The sequence below is a fragment of the Mustela erminea genome, chromosome 13 (genome assembly GCF_009829155.1).
Source record: "Mustela erminea isolate mMusErm1 chromosome 13, mMusErm1.Pri, whole genome shotgun sequence".
Lineage (NCBI taxonomy): Eukaryota > Metazoa > Chordata > Mammalia > Carnivora > Mustelidae > Mustela > Mustela erminea.
In genome coordinates, this window is record NC_045626.1 from 63,071,766 (window position 1) to 63,091,239 (window position 19,474).

At 47.8% G+C, this 19,474-nt stretch overlaps 1 protein-coding gene across 5 annotated transcripts in view; it reads left to right on the forward strand.

Annotated features, from left to right (window-relative positions):
• Window positions 1-19,474, forward strand: part of DGCR2 (DiGeorge syndrome critical region gene 2) — a 92,487-nt gene that overhangs the window by 42,436 nt on the left and 30,577 nt on the right. For 2 of the 5 annotated variants that reach the window (XM_032311440.1, XM_032311437.1), the window contains 3 exons: window positions 13,881-14,006; window positions 16,347-16,566; window positions 18,260-18,336. In XM_032311440.1, the coding sequence (XP_032167331.1) occupies window positions 13,881-14,006; window positions 16,347-16,566; window positions 18,260-18,336 (423 nt within the window). The remainder of the gene's footprint in view (window positions 1-13,880; window positions 14,007-16,346; window positions 16,567-18,259; window positions 18,337-19,474) is intronic. The other 3 variants (XM_032311441.1, XM_032311439.1, XM_032311442.1) reach the window with 2 other exon arrangements.

A 19,474-nucleotide genomic window follows, 5' to 3' on the forward strand; every position in this document is an offset into this window, starting at 1 on the left:
TCCCGGGACCCTGGGATCATGACCTGAGCAGAAGGCAGATACTTAACCAACTGAGCCACCCGGGTGCCCCATGGTTTTATTTTTAAGTAATCTCTACACCCATTGTGGGGCTCAAATTCACAACAATGGAGACTAAGAGCCGCATGCTCAGGGCACCTGGGTGGTACAGTTTGCTAGTAAGTTTATGACTCATGATTCTGGCTCAGGTTGTGATCTCTGGGAGTCGTGAAATCAGTCCCCATGTTGGGCTCCATGCTGGGTGTGGAGCCTACTTAAAATTCTCCCTCTCCCTCTCCACATGCTTGCTTGTGTACATGTGTTCTCCCACTAAAGAAATTTTTAAAAGGAGCTGCATGCCAACTGAGCCAGCCAGTTGGCCCAATAAGAGTTTTGGGGGTTTTTTTTGCGGTGTTGTTCTTTTTAAGATTTTATTTATTTATGGGGCGCATGGATAGCTCAGTGAGTTAAGCTTTTGCCTTTGGCTCAGATCATGATCCCAGGGTCCTGGGATCGAGCCCCACATCAGGCTCTGTGCTTAGCAGAGAGCCTGCTTCTCCCTCTCTGTCTGCCTCTCTGCCTACTTCTGCCTACTTGTGATCTGTCAAATTAAAAAAAAAAAAATCTTTAAAAAAAAAAGTATTTATTTATTTGAGAGTGAGAGAGCCTGCACAAGCAGGGGGTGGGACAGAAGGAGAGGGACAAGCAGACTCTATGCTGAGCGCAGAGCCCAATGTGGGGCTTCAACTCACAACCCTGAGATCATTAGCTGAGTTGAACTCGAGTTGGACGCTCAGTCAGCTGAGCCACCCAGCCACCCATCCCCCATAAGAATTCTTTTATTTTTTTTAAGATTTTATTTATTAGGAGTGAGAGTGAGCACAAGCAGGGCAAGTGGCATGGAGAAGGAGAAGCAGGCTCTCTGACAAGCAGGGAGCCTGACGTGAGCCACCAAAGGCAGACACTTAACCAACTGAGCCACTTAGGTGCCCCTATTTAAAATTTTTTTTTTTAAGATTTTATGTATTTATTTGAGAGAGAGACAGTGAGAGAGAACATGAGCGAGGAGAAGGTCAGAGGGAGAAGCAGACTCCCCATGGAGCTGGGAGCCCGATGCGGGACTCGATCCCGGGACTCCAGGATCATGACCCGAGCCGAAGGCGGCAGTCCAACCAACTGAGCCACCCAGGTGCCCCCCCTATTTTTAATTTTTAAAAAAATATTTTTTGATTTATTTGTCCTAGAAAGAGCACAAGCAGAGGAGCAGCAGGCAGAACAGCTAGAGGGAGAAGCAGGCTCCCTGCTGGGCAAGGAGCCTCATGGGGGACTCGATCCCAGGATCCTGGGATCATGATGTGAGCGGAACGCAGTCGCTTAGCCAACTGAGCCACCCAGGCATCCCAAGTTCTTTTTTAAAAATATAGGAGCAGGGGTCTTTTAGTCATGTAACTTTGGAGTTAAGAGGGCATAATAATTTTTATTTTTTTATTTTTATTTTTTTTTTAAGATTTTATTTATTTATTTGACAGAGAGAAATCACAAGTAGATGGAGAGGCAGGCAGAGAGAGAGAGAGAGGGAAGCAGGCTCCCTGCCGAGCAGAGAGCCCGATGCGGGACTCGATCCCAGGACCCTGAGATCATGACCCGAGCCGAAGGCAGCGGCTTAACCCACTGAGCCACCCAGGCACCCCATGGGCATAATAATTTTTAGAAGACTTAGACAAGATACCTTGTATAATTGCAGTATGTCAGAAATACAGTGAACACCACATGTCCAAAAGAGTGAGAGCACAGGTCCTGGTGAAAAGAGTAGGAATCAGAATCGCATGAGATGTTCAGCAGCGGCACCGGCGTGGGAAAACAGTGGGGCAAGGCCATCTGGATCTGAAGAGGAGCTGATTTTAATTGTCTAAATCAGAATTTTAGTTGGGAGTTGTATTAGGGTTATTTGTACACACGATCTGAATATTCAGATAGTTTTATAAGCCTTTTTATTTTAGAACTTAACCCTGATGTCCCCTGCCCCATTTCCCACTTCTCAGAAGCAAATACTTGAGATTTCTTTAACTATTGATTCACTTAGCATTTATCCGTGGGTCTCTAAATGCCATGGTTTTAGGCATTTTCTGTTGATTTTTCCTGAACAAGGTGGCTGACACTTTCCCCTTTGTCTTCTCACTCCCAGAGTTCTTGCTCCGTCTGTGCTGCTCTTGGCAGGGCATGGAGGGGGATTCCATTTCCTTTTTGCTGGTGAAACATTTTGTCTTAAGCCAGAATTGAACATTGTCATCATCATCTTTTTGTTTTGATAACTTTATTGAGGTATGATTCACATACCGTAGAATTTGCTTGGTGAGTACAGTTTTTGGTGGTTTTTAGAACATTTTCAGAATCATCGCCCCAAGTGTAGAACTTTTTTGTCACCCCAGAATAAAACCCTGCGTCCATCAGCAGGCACTCTCCCATTTTCTCTCAAGCCTTAGACCCTGGCAGCCAATTACTCACTTTCTGTTCTGTGGATTTGACACTTCACATTTTATAGAAATGGAGTCATACAATATGCCGTATTTCGTGTCTAGCTTCTCTCAATTGGCATAATATTTTCAAGGTCCATCCATGTAGTTTTCTTTTTGTTTTACTTTTTAACAAAGCCTATATATGTACTTTAAAGAAAACGTTTTATGTGTCTTAAGTAAGACTTTCAGGTTTTTAACACCTTTATTAAGATGCAGTTTTATGGGGGCGCCTGGGTGGCTCAGTGGGTTAAAGCCTCTGCCTTCTGCTCAGGTCATGATCCCAGGGTTCTGGGATTAAGTCCTGCATCGGGCTCTCTGCTCAGCAGGGAGCCTGCTTCCTCCTCTCTCTCTGACTGGCTCTCTGTGATCTCTGTCAAATAAATAAAATCTCAAAAAAAGAAAAGATGTAGTTTTATGTACCATAAAATTTCTGACTTTTAAAAGCATACAAGTCTATGATTTTTGTGAAATTTAAAGAGTTCTGCAACTTTAGAGCATGTCTCTTGCCCCCAAAGATCCCCTGTCCATTTGTAGTCATTCCTTGTTTCCTCCGCCAGTCCCAGGCAACCACTAATCTGTTTTCTTCGTCTTACAGACTTGCAGACTTCTGGACATTTCCTATAAAGGGAATCATACCATATGCCTTCTTTTGTGTCTGGCTTCTTCCATGTGGCATCATGTCTTTGAGGCTCATCCATTTGCAGACTCTGTCAGTGGTTTGTTCCTTTCCACAGCAGATTTTCCATTCTGTGGCTTATGCCACATTTTGTTTACTCTTTCACTTTGATGAGCATTTGAGTTGCTTCCACTTTGTGAGTAAAGCTGCTATGAACTTTGCGAGTTTTCAAGGGGACATAGGCTTTCATTTGTCTTGGAAAGTACATAGGAGTGGGATTTCCGGGTCATATTGTAAATTTATGTTTCACTTTTTAAGAAATGGCCAAATGGTTTGTCAAAGTGGCTGTAGATTTACATTTAAAAAAAAAAGTCCTTAGCAGGAATAGATCTCTCCTGATTTCCCCTCAGTTGTACATCTCCCATTTTATTCTGCTGGAGTGATTTTGCAGTCTCCTTCCCCAGAGCCACCTGACTTCACCTGTTGGTTTAGTGCTGACAGGGCCTGCTGCCCACCTTCCCGGCTGCCCTCTTGGGTTTTCCCTTCACCATCAGCATGGGTGAATCAGCAGGTTTCTCCCTCATGTCTGTCCACACTTGTCTGCCTGTGTCTCTCTCTCTCTCTCATGTTAGATCCTTTGTTTTTCAGTTTCCTGTTTTGTTTTTTTCCCCTCATTTAAGTAATGTACTGCTGTCTTTAATAACTTCTGCAGAAAAGGAACATGGAGATAAAAGTTTTTAGTTCCTTGCTTACATGTTTGAAAATTCCTTTATTTCACCCTCACACATGATACAGATTTAGCTGAATTTAGAATTTTACTAGCTAGAAATAACTTTCCCTTACAATTTGGAAGATCTTTCTCCATTATGAGCTTTCAACATTGCCGATGCTGTAATTCTGGTTCTTTGAATGAAACCTGTTTTTGTTCTGGAAATTTTGAGTATCTTTTGATACATTGTGCTAGCCGCTTAGCAGATCTTTTCATCTTAGGAACTCATGCCTCTTGGTTTAGGGAAAGAAAACACTAGATTTTTTTTCTCTTCCATTTATCTTGTCTCTTTTTAGATGTGTTACTGGAAGTTGAAGCTCTTGGACCGATCTCCAGTTTTTTCAGTCTCTAGTTCTCCATCTCTTTGTCATTTTGTTTTACTTTAAGGAAGTTTCATTTCAGGGCGCCTGGGTGGCTCAGTGGGTTAAAGCCTCTGCCTTCGGCTCAGATCATGATCTCAGGCTCCTGGGATCGAGCCCTGCATCAGGTTCTCTGCTCAGCAGGGAGCCTGCTTTCCCCCCTCTCTCTGCCTGCCTCTGCCTACTTGTGATCTCTCTGTCAAATAAATAAATAAAATCTTAAAAAAAAATAAAATCTTTTTAAAAAAATAATATCTTACTTTAAGGAAGTTTCTACTTGCACCACATCTTTTAACAGATTTTCATTTTTGCCATCATGTTGCATTTCTAGTGGATATTTTTCTTTGGGTGGGAGGGGTCAATGGTGTCTGTATTATGTTCCTTTTTAATAGCATCCCATTCTTGTTTTATGGATACAGTATTGTTTCTCACTTTGAGTATGTTAATGGCATGTTGTTGTTTTTTTTAAAGATTTTATTTATTTATTTGACAGAGAGAGAAAGAGATCACAAGTAGGCAGAGAGGCAGGCAGAGAGAGGAGGAAGCAAGCTCCCCACTGAGCAGAGAGCCCAATGCGGGCCTTGATCTCAGGATCCTGAGACTATGACCTGAGCTGAAGGCAGAGGCTTAACCCTCTGAGCCACCCAGGCTCCCATAATGGCATGTTTTTGTTAAGTGTCCTATAGACATTCCTTCTCTATTGTTTCCTCTGTGGTGTGGTGTTTTTCATTTGCAGGCTCTCCGCAGAGGTTGGTGGGCCTTGCCGTCTGCTGTGTGTAGCTGGAAGCTCTGTGCTTGTGGGCCTCCGTGGACAGTGAACCAGCTGGATTGTTTCACTGGGGACCTTTTTCTTGGGCTGGCCAGATTCTTTTTTTTTTTTTTTTTTAAGATTTTATTCATTTGATAGAGATCACAATTAAGCAGAGAGGCAGGCAGAGAGAGAGGGGGGAAGCAGGCTCCCTGCTGTGCAGAGAGCAGGATGTGGGGCTCGATCCCAGGATCCCGAGATCATGACCCGAGCTGAAGGCAGAGCTTCAACCCACTGAGCCACCCAGGCGCCCTGCGCTGGCCAGATTTTTCCATAGAGGAATGTTTCGGGCTTTTCGGAGGCTGGGGTTCTGGAAGGAGGAACTTGAGACTCTGCCCTCCCCAGCTAAGTACAGAACCCTGACTTTCGGTTGAACTGGTGTCCCTCAACCAAGATACACCTGTTTGACCCTGTCTTCAGTAAGTCACCCATCTTCTGCAGGGGTGAAGGAGAGACAGGGTTGCCTGAGCAAACCAAGTACAGGGGATGAGATCTGGGTTTGTCAGCTCCCTTCTACCCCTTACCTTCAACATGAGAAATTTCAAGTCTGTAGAAAAGGTACATGAGTGTTTATATTGCCTTTAGCTGCATTCACCTATCCATAGCAGTTTGCTACAGTTGCTTTTTTTAACGTGTTTTTTCCTGAACCCTTGGAGAGTATATTAATGATACTATGACATTTTACCCCTAAATACTTCATCTATCTTTTTTTTTTTTAAAGATCTTATTTATTTATTTGTTGGTGGGGGAGAGAGAGAGAGAGAGAGCATAGGCAGCGGGGAGGAGGCAGAGAGAGGAAGAAGCAGGCTCCCTCCTGAGCAGGGAGCCCAATGTGGGACTCCATCCCAGGACCCAGAGATCATGACCTGACCCGAAGGCTTAACTGACTGAGCCACCCGGAGATCATGACCTGACCCGAAGGCTTAACTGACTTAGCGCCCCGCTAAGCTCCTATTTATTCATACCTCCAATTCTAATCTATACTCAAGTTCTTCCTCTCTTACTCCCATCTCATATTTTTATCTTCTTTTTCCCATAGTAAGAACTGTGTAAGAACACCTTGTATATATGTGTCCATTTGGCCAGTCCTAAAATACTTGTAGTCTTGGAATTACTACTCCTGTACCACTACCAAGAACTCATCTACTAGGTAAATTCCAGGATGTTTTTGTACTTTGTTAAATGTTAGTAGGCTGTTTCCCACTGATGGGGTGTGAGGTCAGTTCTCAAGTCAAAAGTCAACTAGCATTCATTCCTTGTTTTCTTTGGGGTGACTGTGTTAACATTTCATCCAGTTTGTATTCAGTTTTAGGACTTTGCCTTCTCATCTTATTGATTTATTTTTAATGTTTTTGTTTTGAGATATAATTCGTGTGCCATAAAATTCACCACTTTAAAATACACAATTTCACATTTTTTAGTATATTCACAAGGTTGTGTAACTGACTTACTTATTTTTAGGATATGTAAAATGTAAGTAAGATTCAGAAGTTGTAACTGTATAAAAACATATATTTAAAAGTTCTCAGCAGGGGCACCTGGCTGGCTCAGTTGGTAAACCTTGTGACTCTTGATGTTGGAGTCATGAGTTCAGGCCCCACGTTGGCATAGAGCCTACAAAAGAAAAAAAGAAAATCTTGGGGTGCCTGGGTGGCTCAGTGGGTTAAAGCTTCTGCTTTTGGCTCGGGTCATGATCCCAGGGTCCTGGAACCGAGTCCCGCATCGGGCTCTCTGCTCAGTGGGGAGCCTGCTTCTTCCTCTCTCTCTGCCTGCCTCTGCCTACTTGTTCCTGTCTGTCAAGTAAATAAAATCTTAAAACAAAAACAAACAAAAAAAAACCCTTCTCTTTCCTCTCCTTTTCCCTTTGCCCTGTTTTTACTCACATCCTATAGGTAAGTAATTTGATTAGTTTCTGGCTTATCTTTCTTGGGTTCTTGTTTTGTTTTGTTTTATTTGTCAGAGAGAGAAGACAAGGAGAGGGGGAAGCAGGCTCCCCACTGAGTAAGGAGCCTATGTGGGACTTGATCCAAAATCAAGAGTCAGATGCTTAATTGACTAAGCTGCCAAGGCGCCCATTTTTCTCTTTTTTAATTTAACAGAATACCCATAAAGTCACTATATTTATTCATAAATATATGAATATTTTTCATTCTTTTTTACCAACTGTGTTGCACTCCATCCTAGGACCATATCATGCTTATATATATATATATATTTTTTTTTAATGTTTTTTTTTCCCCCCAAGATTTATTTATTTATTTATTTGACAGACAGATCACAAGCAGGCAGAGAGACAGGCAGAGAGAGAAAGGGAAGCAGGCTTCCTGCTGAGCAGAGAGCCCAATGTGGGGCTTGATCCCAGGACTCTGGGATCATGACCTGAGCCACAGGCAGAGGCTTCAACTCACTGAGCCATGCAGGCGCCCTACCATACTTACGTTTAATTAGTCCTCCTATGGATGAGCCTTCAGGTTATTCTCATTAGTTTGCTATTAAATATAATGCCACAATAAATAACTTTATACATGTTTCCCCCCTTCGAATTGTTGAAGATGTACCTTCACTGTAAATTCTTAAATACAGGATTGCTGAGTCAAAGGGTCAGTGTATATGTAGTTTTGCTAAATATTGCCAGATTCCTTTTTGTTCTTTTTTTTTTTTTAATGCAAGTATAGTTGATATGATATAGGTGCCTTCTTTTCATCTGTTACCCTAGGATTTAGCTTTCTGGGCTCAAATAAATTGAGTGATTTGCTTCTAAAATAAGTCAGTCTTAAGACTGACAAATGCTAATAAACTGGATAGGATACTGGGAAAACTGGCATAAACCAAGATCATCCCCAGGCAAATTATGATGTACGGTTACCTTCTGTAAGCTAATTGTTCCTTCTGTTTTCCAGTTTTTACAACTTTGCCATCTTCTTTCCTGTTCTGTTTATCCCTGTGACTATGCCTTTTTAAAAATTACATTATTATTTTTTTAATTAGGAGTTTCAGGAAAGACTAGAGGTGGATGAATATGTTCATTCAATTGGATATCTCTAATAGAAGCTCCAGAAATGTTATCAACCTGGGATTTTTACATCCAGAAGAACCTATTGCATGAGAATGGAATAAAGACATTTTCAGATATGGACAGAATCAGAAAAGTCGTCTTGCCCTTTCTTAGGAAGATGTGTCTTGTAAAGGAAGCGGTAAAGTAGAAAAGAAGGTAGCCTGGGGTCCAAGAAAGCAGGCCCAGTACAGGAGGACAGCCAATGGACCCCAGGATTACAGCCATGCCCCAGCCCAGACAGCAGCTTATTCAGCCTGTGCTAGAAGGTAGGAAGTAGGGGAGGACCTTCCCAGGGAGGAGTGGTGCCAGGAGATTCTGATGTGATGTTTCAAGTGTTTAACATTTTTATGGCTAGCCATTGTTACTTGCTTTAGCAACTGGGAGGAATAGCAGTAGATATACCAAAAGCTAAGCAAATTTAAAAATTAATGCACATGTTAATTCCAGGAGAAAGGAAGGTTGTGAAGAATTGAAATACCTAGTATGCTTTCTGGCTCACAAGTGAAGAACACTTTACATTAAATGTACATTATTAGATTATTCTACGAATTTTAATTACAAAATTCTGCTCTGTTAGGAAGGTGGGCGAGAGTGCATATGAGCTAAATCTGTACCCATCCTAACATTAAGTCAGTGGACAACATTCAAAATTGGTAAAACTGGAAATAGCTGGGTCAACCTATTATTTAGAAATATGGACGAACTATCAGAAAAATGAGTAAAAAAGATGTCTTTAGGAAATGGGGTTAGGAGCAGGGGGCTGGGAGGAGGGGAGACACGTTTCTATTTCATCTTGTGATATATGTATGTAAAAATGAAGAATCAATACATCACATACCTTGGGTGAGGATTCCTACCAGGTCATTCTGCTTCTGCCATATCTCTGCTGGCAGTTGAGACCCAAGGCCACATCTTGAGTGTGTCACAGGACTATCTGGCAGCTTCAGCTTCTGTCACCAGCCTTAATGGAAGGTAAGGCATTTCCTCTGTGAACTTGTGCCTGAGACATTTGTGGACCCTCGAAGCAGGAGGCAAGCAGACTGAGCTTGGAACTGACAGGGCTGTATCTTTACAGTTATTCTCTGTGGTGAGTTACATATTGCCCACATAGGTATAAAAGGGGAAAGCAAAAGTGCTGATTTGTTATTTCAGAAGATAGGTCTCAAAACCTTGGTAGAATGAAGACGAAGGTGGCAGTCCTGGGACTTGGCCGAACTAGCAAACCTTTAGCCACAGTGAGATTTTTTTTTAGTATATATGTAGAGATTTTACTTATTTATGTATTTATTTGACAGAGAGAGAGACAATGAGAGCAGGAACACAAGCAGGGGGAGTGGGAAAGGGAGAAACGGGCTTCCTGCTGAGCAGGGAGCCCAATTTGGGGCTTGATCCCAGGACTCTGGGATCATGACCTGAGCCAAAGGCAGACAATGACTGAGCCACCCATGCACCCCTGGCCTCAGTGATACTCCTTTTTTTTTTTTTTTTTTAATATTTTTTATTTATTTGAGAGAGAGAATGAGAGCAAGCACAAGCAGGTAGAAGAGCAGAGGGAGAGGGAGAAGCAGACTCCCTACTGAGCAGGGAGCCCAACTTGGGGCCTGATCCCAGGATGGTGGGATCATGACCTGAGCCACCCAGGCATCCCGCCTCATTGAGATTCTTAATAAGCTCCATGACCCTGGCTGTGACTGGGGCGGGGGTTGGGGGAGAATCAGGGTAAAGAATGTACAACATAATGGAAATACCACTCAAAATTTTTATTTTCAGGTTCTCACTTGTTAGAAATCCTCTTTTGGGGCGCCTGGGTGGCTCAGTGGGTTAAGCCGCTGCCTTCGGCTCAGGTCATGATCTCAGGGTCCTGGGATCGAGGCCCGCATCGGGCTCTCTGCTCAGCAGGGAGCCTGCTTCCCTCTCTCTCTCTCTGCCTGCCTCTCTGTCTACTTGTGATCTCTCTCTGTCAAGTAAATAAATAAAATATTTAAAAAAAAATAAAAATAAAAAAAATTAAAAAAGAAATAAAAAAAGAAATCCTCTTTTGGTAAGCAAGCGTTACTTACATCTGATTTTTGACCACGAGTCTAAGCCTGTTCTCGTGTACGGAAGGAAAGTGACATGCATTCTGACCACTTGGAGTGCTGAAGAAGTACCAGTCTGTCTTGCCCTTTATTTGGAGAGGTTACAAGCTCATCTGGACCCTGATACTGTATTTGGACAAGTTATACAATCTTAGAAGTTATACAATCTTAGAAACACAAATAAGAATCACTCACATTTTGTCCTTTATTTGCAAATAATAAAGTGGGGAAGCAAGCATGCCGCTGTCTGACCTGACTCAGTTTCCTTGTTGGACTTAAGGCTGTCCTCTGCCTCATCCCCCCTCCCCTCAGCTCTGCCTATGTGGCCTGTGGTGTAAAAGCAGAAAATCTGGCATGCTGGGTTCCCCTCGTGGAGCAAGAGGTCACTGCCCTGAGCTCTAACCCTCCCCAGCACCCTCCCACCCCAGCCCCAGTACACAGCTTGGGAAGATGGCCGGAAATGGGCCTCTGGTGGACGTGCTGTGAGGTGGGAGGAGGCTCGGGTCCAGTGGACCTGGAGAAAATGGAAGGCTCATGTCTCCTACTATTTTCCACTTGTTCATGAAGCAAGCCTTATAACACTTCAGAGCCTGCTTTCCCATCTGTAAGACATTTCCCCTTCCCTCTTTTTTTAGTACCAACTCAACCATGTTGGCTCCTCCGTGCTTCATGTCTCCTTCCATGCACTCCATCCGTCTTTGGTGGCCAAAGTTATTCTGAAGTCTTGGCAAGGATACCTGAAGAGAGCAGAATACACAACAGCCTGTGGTGTCCATGCTCAGACTCTTCCCTTCCCAGTCACAGGGTGTAGGTGTGCCCACCGCTATTGCTGGGTGGAAGAGAAGGCAGGCCGAGGGCCTCACTTAAGGGAGGACAGGATTGTCTGCTGTTTCACTCACTATATTCCCCTACCTAGAACAGTGCCTGGCACACTGAGATTGAACAGGAAAGGGAGGGAGAGGAACAGGAGAGTTGCTTTGGGGTGTCTGCATCCTGAAACCGGTTCGTGGGATATCCGCTCACACCCACCAACTGGCCCTAAGGGAAAATGCTGTGAGCTGCAGAAGGAGATTTGGTGTTTGTCAGAGGTGCTCCTAAGGGGCCTGTAGGGGTGCTACGCCAGTGAACTCTGTCTCTTCTCCATTTGTACCCATTCCTGCTTCTCTTGGTCCCCAGGACACTCGGAAGTCCCTGGTCTGTGCCAGTGGGTTCCCATGGTGGTGCTGAACAAATGAGTGATGAGGGGGAGGCATGGGTGGGGGCGTTTGGCCCTGAAGAGAAATCATGGAAAAGAGAAGGGCTCAGAATTGCCACCTGAGCCACCAGAGAAGCCTGCTCAGTGCAAAGTGGCTTCCCCGTTCACTACTTGGCTTTCTGCTGTCTTCCCTGAGCTGTTCTGCCTTATTGCCCCATGTACCCTCCACAATCAGCCCGCATCCAGACCCTGGTAGCACACACTCTTACCTTGTCTCTCTTGCAGATTTCATTTGTCTCTGTGAACAGCTGGGCGGGCCCTCTACCAGGTGCTGCTGTGCTGGGTCTGGGGCAGAGGCCAAGACCCAAAGTAGAATCACAGGTCTTGCTGGTTGGAGCAGACAGAGGGACACATGAGGTTCAGGTGTAGGGAAACGTGTTCACCACACCCAAACCTGTCCTCGAGCTTGTCCCAAATGTGTCTCCCTTTGGCCTTTGCCTAAGCTGTGCCCTCTGTTGGGAAGCCCTCCTTGTCTCTGGTCTGCCATCCCTCAGTGTGTGTGTCCCCACTCCTCTGCCTGCCTCCTCAGGATTGGGGTGGGAAGGGGATGCTCATTGTAGCACTGCCCTGTGTCAGAGCTGCCAGTCTCCTGCCAGGAGTGGCAGTGCTCAGGCAGTGGGGATGGGGCACCTGGGTCCTGAAGAGAGCAGCTGCAGCACACACAGGTGACCGCAGTGAGGTCATTGTGTTGGTGGTGAGGTTGCATCGAAGGCCTTGAATGTGCTTCTCCTTTAAGATCTTGCCTTGAATTGAGCTTCATTGGTAGCACATTTTATATTTTTAGAGGGGTTAGTAACCGGATGGCCCCTGAGCCACATCACCTGCCTGGGTGGGGGCTATGTTAATACTATACTGAATAATGGAAGGAGCCAGAGTTGCTAGGGCTTGTGGCCTGCCCAGGGTCTCAGAAGGATACGAGGAGGAGCACACCCAGAGATGTTTGTACAGGTTGTTCTAAGCAGTCTTTTATAGGGTAATGACAAAATGCAAACAACCTAAAGTTCTAACCATAGGGGATTATGATAACTAAATCCATTCACAAAATGTTCTGCGGCCATTAAAAGTGGTGTTCTTAAGTGCATTTGAGAATATGGAAGGCCGCTTCTGTTCAAGCTTACAAAGCATATCATAAAATAGAGTGATGTGATCCCGGTATTTTTAGGGATTTGTACAGAAAAAAAGACTGGAAGGGCGGCAGACTGAGCATAGTAGTGGTTTATGTTTTGGCTTTTCAGACTTCTGTGTTTCTGTTATTTCACGTGTATGATTTGTTATTTTACAATGAGGGAAAATACAGATTATTTATGAAATGAAAACAGTGTTAGAGTCTGCGACACGAGCAGGATCAGATAGCTGGTGAAGCTTCCATCAAGCGGAGCACCGTGGAGCCAGGTCTCCCACAAACCCACCCGCCATGCCATGTGCCCATGTCATCTGCCTCAGGCCTGCTGGACATGGCCTTGGGGAAGCAGAGCCGCCTCCTTCTGTTTGCCGCCCTGCAGACCAAGGTCACCGCTGTCTGGCATGACTTTGTACCAGGTGTCCTCACTGTGCACTGAGATGCTCCCATGCAGGCAGAGGAGGGAGGAGGGCGGTCTGGATGGGACATTGCCTCTGGCTGTGTCCTGTGCCTCAGGTACATTACGTCAGGTCCCCGCATCACCCCTCACCTTCGAGAGGGAGGATAGTGGTGCTCTCAGGGTTGGAGAACTCTACAGAGAGACTGTGGAAGCACTAGCTTAGGAATTGCTATCAGATCATGATCCATGAAACTAGAAGTCTGCCTCATCTTCAGCTTCCTGTTCACACTTCTAACTGTGCTGGAGGCCATCTGCACAGCGGGGCATGGGCCGGGTGCCCAAGAGCCATGCAGGAATGTCAGAAGGCCCTGGCCTTGGGGCACTGAGAGGAACCTGCAAGCAGGGCCTCAGCCATCAACTCAGGCCCAGTGCGGGTAGTGCAGAGGACGGTGTCACACAGTGCTTCCCCCTCCATGCTCACGGGAGGCTCCCGAGTTGGAGTACAAGGGGCGGCCTGGCCTTTGGAGAGACTTCCCCACCCCGCGCCAGGGAACCAGGGCTGCTGAGGGATTTGCTGCGGGAATGACTAGCCCTGTGCTGTGCTAGCAGCCCATTAGAAAACGCAATGAAGGAGAGACCTCTTTCCATAATAGTACTAAAAAAATGAAGACTAATTTCTGTAGGGAGCACATGTGACCCATTGGGCCTGAGCAGCAAGGTTTCTGAGACTTTAAAGAACACCTGAATAACTAGACTGTGTGCTGCCTTCCGCTCGACCTGGTTTTCCCAGCCCCGAGGAGGCTATGTTGTGCTTTTGTTTGGCACCGGCCACAGAGAGTCCCGTGCGGCCGTGTGCTTCACTGCTGCGAGAGCTGCGCTGACAGCCCACTTCTCTTCTTGCTTTCAGAAGTGACTGGGGAGTCCCGTCCTTACCATGGGAAGGAGGCTGTGGATCCGCGGCCGGGCCGGGCCCGAGGCAGCGACCCCAAGCACTTCCACGCGGTGAATGTGGCGCAGCCCGTGCGCTTCAGCAGTAAGTTGCAGACCTGCCCTGTCTGGGACTTGTGGCCCCGTGCGGCCCGCTGCTCAGCCGGACGAGGGGTTGGCCTCCAGAAATGGCCCCTCAAGGCTGTCGGGCTGTCTGCCTCCTTTGATGACGGAGGCTGCATGGTGACCCATCCCAGGTCACCCCAGCCTCTGAGAGGTGAAGCCATGATGCGAACCCAGCTCTGGAACTGGGCTGCTTGTTTCCATAAGTCAGCTGCTTTTTGGTAGATGAAGTAATAGGCTCCCAGAGATCAGGTCCAGCTGACGGGGAGGGGAGGGTCTATCTAAACCGTTTTTGAAGAGACTAATTATCTAATGAACTCCCATGACATTAAGATTTTTAAAGGAGCATTACAAGATTAAAGAAGGTTGAAAGATTGAAAAGCCACACCAAAACCACCCCGTCGTAAGCAGACAGGTGTAGTGACATACATAAGTACAGTATACCAAGACAGGAAGAACTGCCGTGTGACGTGTCTCCTGCGGGGCCTAGGAGGCTGTTGGCTATGTTAATACCAACCCCCCAACCTGCCACACACACACGGACACTCAGCACCTGGGGGGCATCTCAGAGCTCAGACCCCGTGTGGCACCTGGGTTGTCTGACCGGGCCTGAAAGAGCTGCAGAGCTGGTATCAGCCGCCCCCCATACCCCGATGCTGTGCTTGGCCTTGATCCATAATAGCTGTGAACTGCAAAGATTGTTGTAGTTGAAGGGACACTGGGCAATCTTGGTAGGTGAAGAAACCGAGACTCTGAGAGGTCAGCCCACCCAAGGTCATGTAGCCAGTGGGGGACTCAGTCCTGTGGAGTCCCAGCCCACACATTGCCCTTTTCATTTCTTAGCTGTTTTTTTGGAACAGGTACTGATGCTACTGAGGTTAATAATTCCACAGATTTCAAATGATAAAAAAAGTTGAGCCAGTAAAAAGTAATGTTCCCTCCTTCTGTTGCTCCCCACTGCCAGCTGCCACCCCTGCTTCCCTCTGGACCCATCCCAGGGTGGTGGGTGAGGAGCCTGGGCTGGAAGCTGGGCCTCTGGCATCTTGGTGTCTCCACCTCTGCCTGGAGACAAGGCGGAACGTACCTGGAGGGGGTGTGGCAGGTGGGACACTTCATGTGTGGGAGCTTCAGAATCATAATAAGCCTCCCCTGAGGATCCCCTGCTCCTCCAGCCCATGCCACACACTCAGCAGGGATATGCTGTGCACCCCGTGCACCTTCCAAGCAGGGATGAGCTCAGGCCTGGCTCCTGGTCCACAGTGACTGGCCTTCGTGCATGCACAGCAGTATGTCCTCCTCAGTGGGCAGGTGGCGCTATCCCCATCTTCACACTGCAGCACAGCTGTGGCCGGCCTCCTTGGCTCCAGGCCAGAGCTGCCATTTCCCCTCTTGGAATCTCTGTACCTTTGTTAATAAGTTACACGTATAGGCTCTGAACAGTAAAAACATGAGCATCCATCTTGCAGAAGTTTCACCAGGTCCACAGGACGTAGATTCATTAAAAAGTTGGGTTCTGTTAACAGCTGGCTTTGTTAAAAATTATTATTCATTAATGTGTGCTTAGGAGGTAGGTGCTGCAGCATTTGAAGGTTATAGACTGTGGAACGGGTCACAGAGCTTACATGAGGCCAGCCACACAGTCTAACAGGAGTCTTCCCGGCCGGGGGTGGGCCCACCTGGTGAGGAGACATCTGGGCTGGGCTGCCCCCGCTCAGGGAGATGCAGGCCCCCACTGGCTACTCTGCTTTTGCCTGCTGCATAAATACTGGGCCTCGGTTTCTTGTCTGTGGGTGGCAGGGGCTGGTCCTTTGATCCCAGTGGCACTTCCAGTGCTCATCGCCTACATTTCTATTTTAGGGGAGTGCTGGCCAATACCCTTGTGAAGAGAAAATGAGGGCCAAGGACTGGGCTCGGGAGGCAGTGGGCTTGCTGGCGGAGTGGCCAGAGAGCCAGGTGTTGGGGTAGTGGGAGCAGTGTGGGCAGGGAGCCTTTCTGCTCGCCCCCGCCAGGCTTGCAGTGAGCAGGCATGGGGAGCTGGTCATCTTGTCAACCACATTTCACCCGAGAATGAAATCTACTTTACTGAACTGCACTGGACAGCCAGTATTTCCTGCCAAGTAAATCAAAGGCCTTACAGAAATCAGTTGAGTCCCTGCATGTGCTTGTGCCTTGGGCTGAATCTGTGTCTTTGAGAAACTTGCATTTCATAGCTTCTCGAGCTTAATTTACCCTGGGGTGATTTCTGACCTCAGATGCAGCGTGTCTCATTGCATTTTGGAGTGAGGATCCTAATTTAGGGGACAACTCCCCTCCCGTCCTTCATGTTTCCTAGGGAAGTGCCCGACAGGGTGGCACCACTATGAGGGCACAGCGAGCTGCTATCGGGTCTACCTGAGCGGAGAGAATTACTGGGACGCGGCGCAGACCTGCCAGCGCGTGAACGGCTCCCTTGCCACCTTCTCCACCGACCAGGAGCTGCGCTTCGTCCTGGCCCAGGAATGGGACCAGCCAGAGCGGAGCTTCGCGTGGCAGGACCAGCACAAGTGAGTCCTGGGTTGGAGACCCAAGGCCTGAGGTCAGGCTGCTTCCCCGCAAGCAGGATGCTCTCTAAGGATGTAGCCTCTGGCCACCCATGATACTCCTCAAGCTTAGCTGGCCGGCATCTAGGGAATGGCAGCTCTATCCACTGGAAACAGATAGAGATCTGGGGTTTGGATCAGGCATCAGGATGATGCTGGGAGCTCTTAGAGGGGCAGGGATGAGCTGCCATGTTGTGCCCCCTTGGGCTGGTCCCTATTGGCTCCCATCTGGGTCCAGTTGCAGCTGTGTTGGGACGGGCTGTTTGATGGGGCTTCATGGGCTTGCCAGAAGGGCCATACAAGTGAGTGTGGGTTTCTTCGAGGAAGATGTTTCTGTCAGGCCCTGTGCTCAGTGCTTTCCATCGGCACACTTGTGTACAGTCTTCCCAGAAACCACGGGAGGCTGGTGGGTGAGAAGACAGGTCCAGGGTGGGTGAACATATAACCACAGGCACACGTTAGCTGGTAATGCCCAGGCAGCCTGGCTCCAGAGCCTGGCTCTTGACCCCAAGGCCCTGTGACGTTGTAGAGAAAATGTGGGAATAGCCAGCCGCCAGCATCTCCAAGCCCAGAGTTTTGAGGGTCTTGTTGGGGGCCAGGTGTGTGCTGAGGACTGTGGTAGTTCTTCTCTGGAGGTGGTGTCCTGCTGCCTCTTCCAAGCTGCTGGGGTGGGTGGGAGAGTGGAATGTAGGGGTTGCCAGATGGCCAGCACTCCCATCTCAGGGATGCCACGCTGCTGTAGGAGCACAACGACAGCCGCAGATGGAGAGTGAGCCTTCATTTCAAGACCCTGGCTGGGTTCAGGCTCTCCTGTTATATCCTGTGATGTTGGCAGTTCACAATCACCTTGCTGTTTCTCCTCCTACAGCTACAAAATAACTTCTAGATCACAGTGTGATTGTGAGTCCACGGAGAAGTGAGAGGGCTCAGCCCACTGGCTGGGGAAGCCCCCTATCTCACCAGGGTTGTTGTGTGCATGGCAGTAGGCTGAAGGGACAAGAGTGGCATCGGGCCAGCGCTCCCACGGTGGCTTTGGGCCTGCTGGCAGGCAAATCCAGGGCTGCAGCTAGAAGGCTGGGGTGAGAGGCACACACTCAGCAGGTGGTTGTGGCAGTCGGCCAGGTCCATGAGCATGGCCCCCTCAGTGCTGTGACGTGCGTGCTCAGAAGCACACTGCAGGTCTGGGGCGAGCTGGCTCTAAGCGGAGACCAACCTGGAGCCCGTGAGCATGGTTTCACCCAGCACTGCACTGTAGATGCTCAGGGGTTTGTGCTTTATTGAGATGTAATTCACATACCATGAAAGTTACCCCTTCAGAGCACGCCATTCTGTAGTTTTGGTAAATTCACGGAGTTGTATTCATGGGGCTCTGTATGCCCCAGTTATAAGATTGGTCTTGCATAGAATGTGAAAACTATTGAATCGGCCAATAAGAATGGGCTTGGCAGGAGTTAGCCAAGGTACAACCTTTTCTGCCCTGTGAATTTATTGTTTAGACTTCTAATGCATTTTATTAAAATTAAGTATCAAAACTTTAAAAAATCATTAATGCTTTACAACCTTGATATTGGAAAGGTCACTCTAAAGTGCATTCACACCCAGTCCATGGCTATCTCCCTGCTGTGCTGAGGCCTGCTACCTTTCCACCCTCCTGCAGGCTGTGGGTCGGCTACCAGTATGTCATCGCCAGCCGGAACCGCTCCTTGGAAGGTCGCTGGGAGGTAGCGTTCAAGGGTAAGTCTTTCTGAAGAGTTGTTGGATTTGCAGTTGGGCTGGGGTGGGGGGCATCATCCTGACTAGGAAGCTATTGCTGGGGGCTCCCCACTTCCCCCCACCCTCTCCCCAGCGATGCCTGATGCAGGGCTCATGGAGAGGAACGGGCCCCAGGCTGTGGGGAGCACCATGATGATGGGTGGGCACCCCAAGGCCCTTGTTTCAGGCCCTGTGTGGGGCTAGAGCCTTTTCTGGAACCTGTGCTTCCTTCTCACTTGGCCAGATTTCTAGACTGTCCATTTTCCCTTTAAGAGAAGGCCTTTAATTGGGGTATAAAAATGAGCATACAGAGTGTGCAGCTCACAGAGAGGGAGGGATAAGCCTTCTAGGATAGAGATATCCAGAAGGAGACTCTAAACTGGTAGGAAAGTCATGAGGCAGATGGAATTAAAATAGAGAGTGTGTGTGTGTACACGTGTGTTACTTTAAAGATTTTATGCTGAGCTACTTGGAAACACCAGCTTAACATAAAGGAAGCATGTCTGGTGTGGGCAACTGAGTCCTGCGCCCTGCCTGTCCCTGTCCCTCCCCTACTACCCCATTGCCCTGGTTACTGGCTGTGGCCTCTCCAGTTGCTGCCTGAGCTATGTTCCCCTGCCCTGTCCCCTTGTCAGGCCTCATTTTTGGGGTGCTGTTTGAACCTGTGGTTTGAGCTTGGGTCCTGTTCTTTTTCCCCAAACATCCTGGTCCCGCTGTGGAATTCTTAAGTATCTCTGAGAAGGTCAGGTGAGGAAGGGTAGCGCCAGGGACCTCAGACATCTTACTCTGTGCACCTCACTGTAGAGAACGAAGAGGGACTGACCTTAGAGCCCACCTGTTTCCCAACCGGAGTGGCCTTGAGACAGGCTGTGTTTTTACATAGAGGGGGTGGAGGCACAGACAGGATTGGTATTCAAATGCCCCAGGCAGCTGAATTCCCTGAAGAGGGACAGGGACTCACAGGGACAGAACAGGGTCTCGCAGGACTGGGACGCTGAGCCTGGCAGCTGGAAAGGGGCAGGGAGCAGAGACGGGGATGGCAGAGGCCCCAGTAGAGGGACCGCACCTACCAGTCTTTGCTCCCGCTTGGGAGGTCACCCCATTCTTGTGTCCTCCAAGT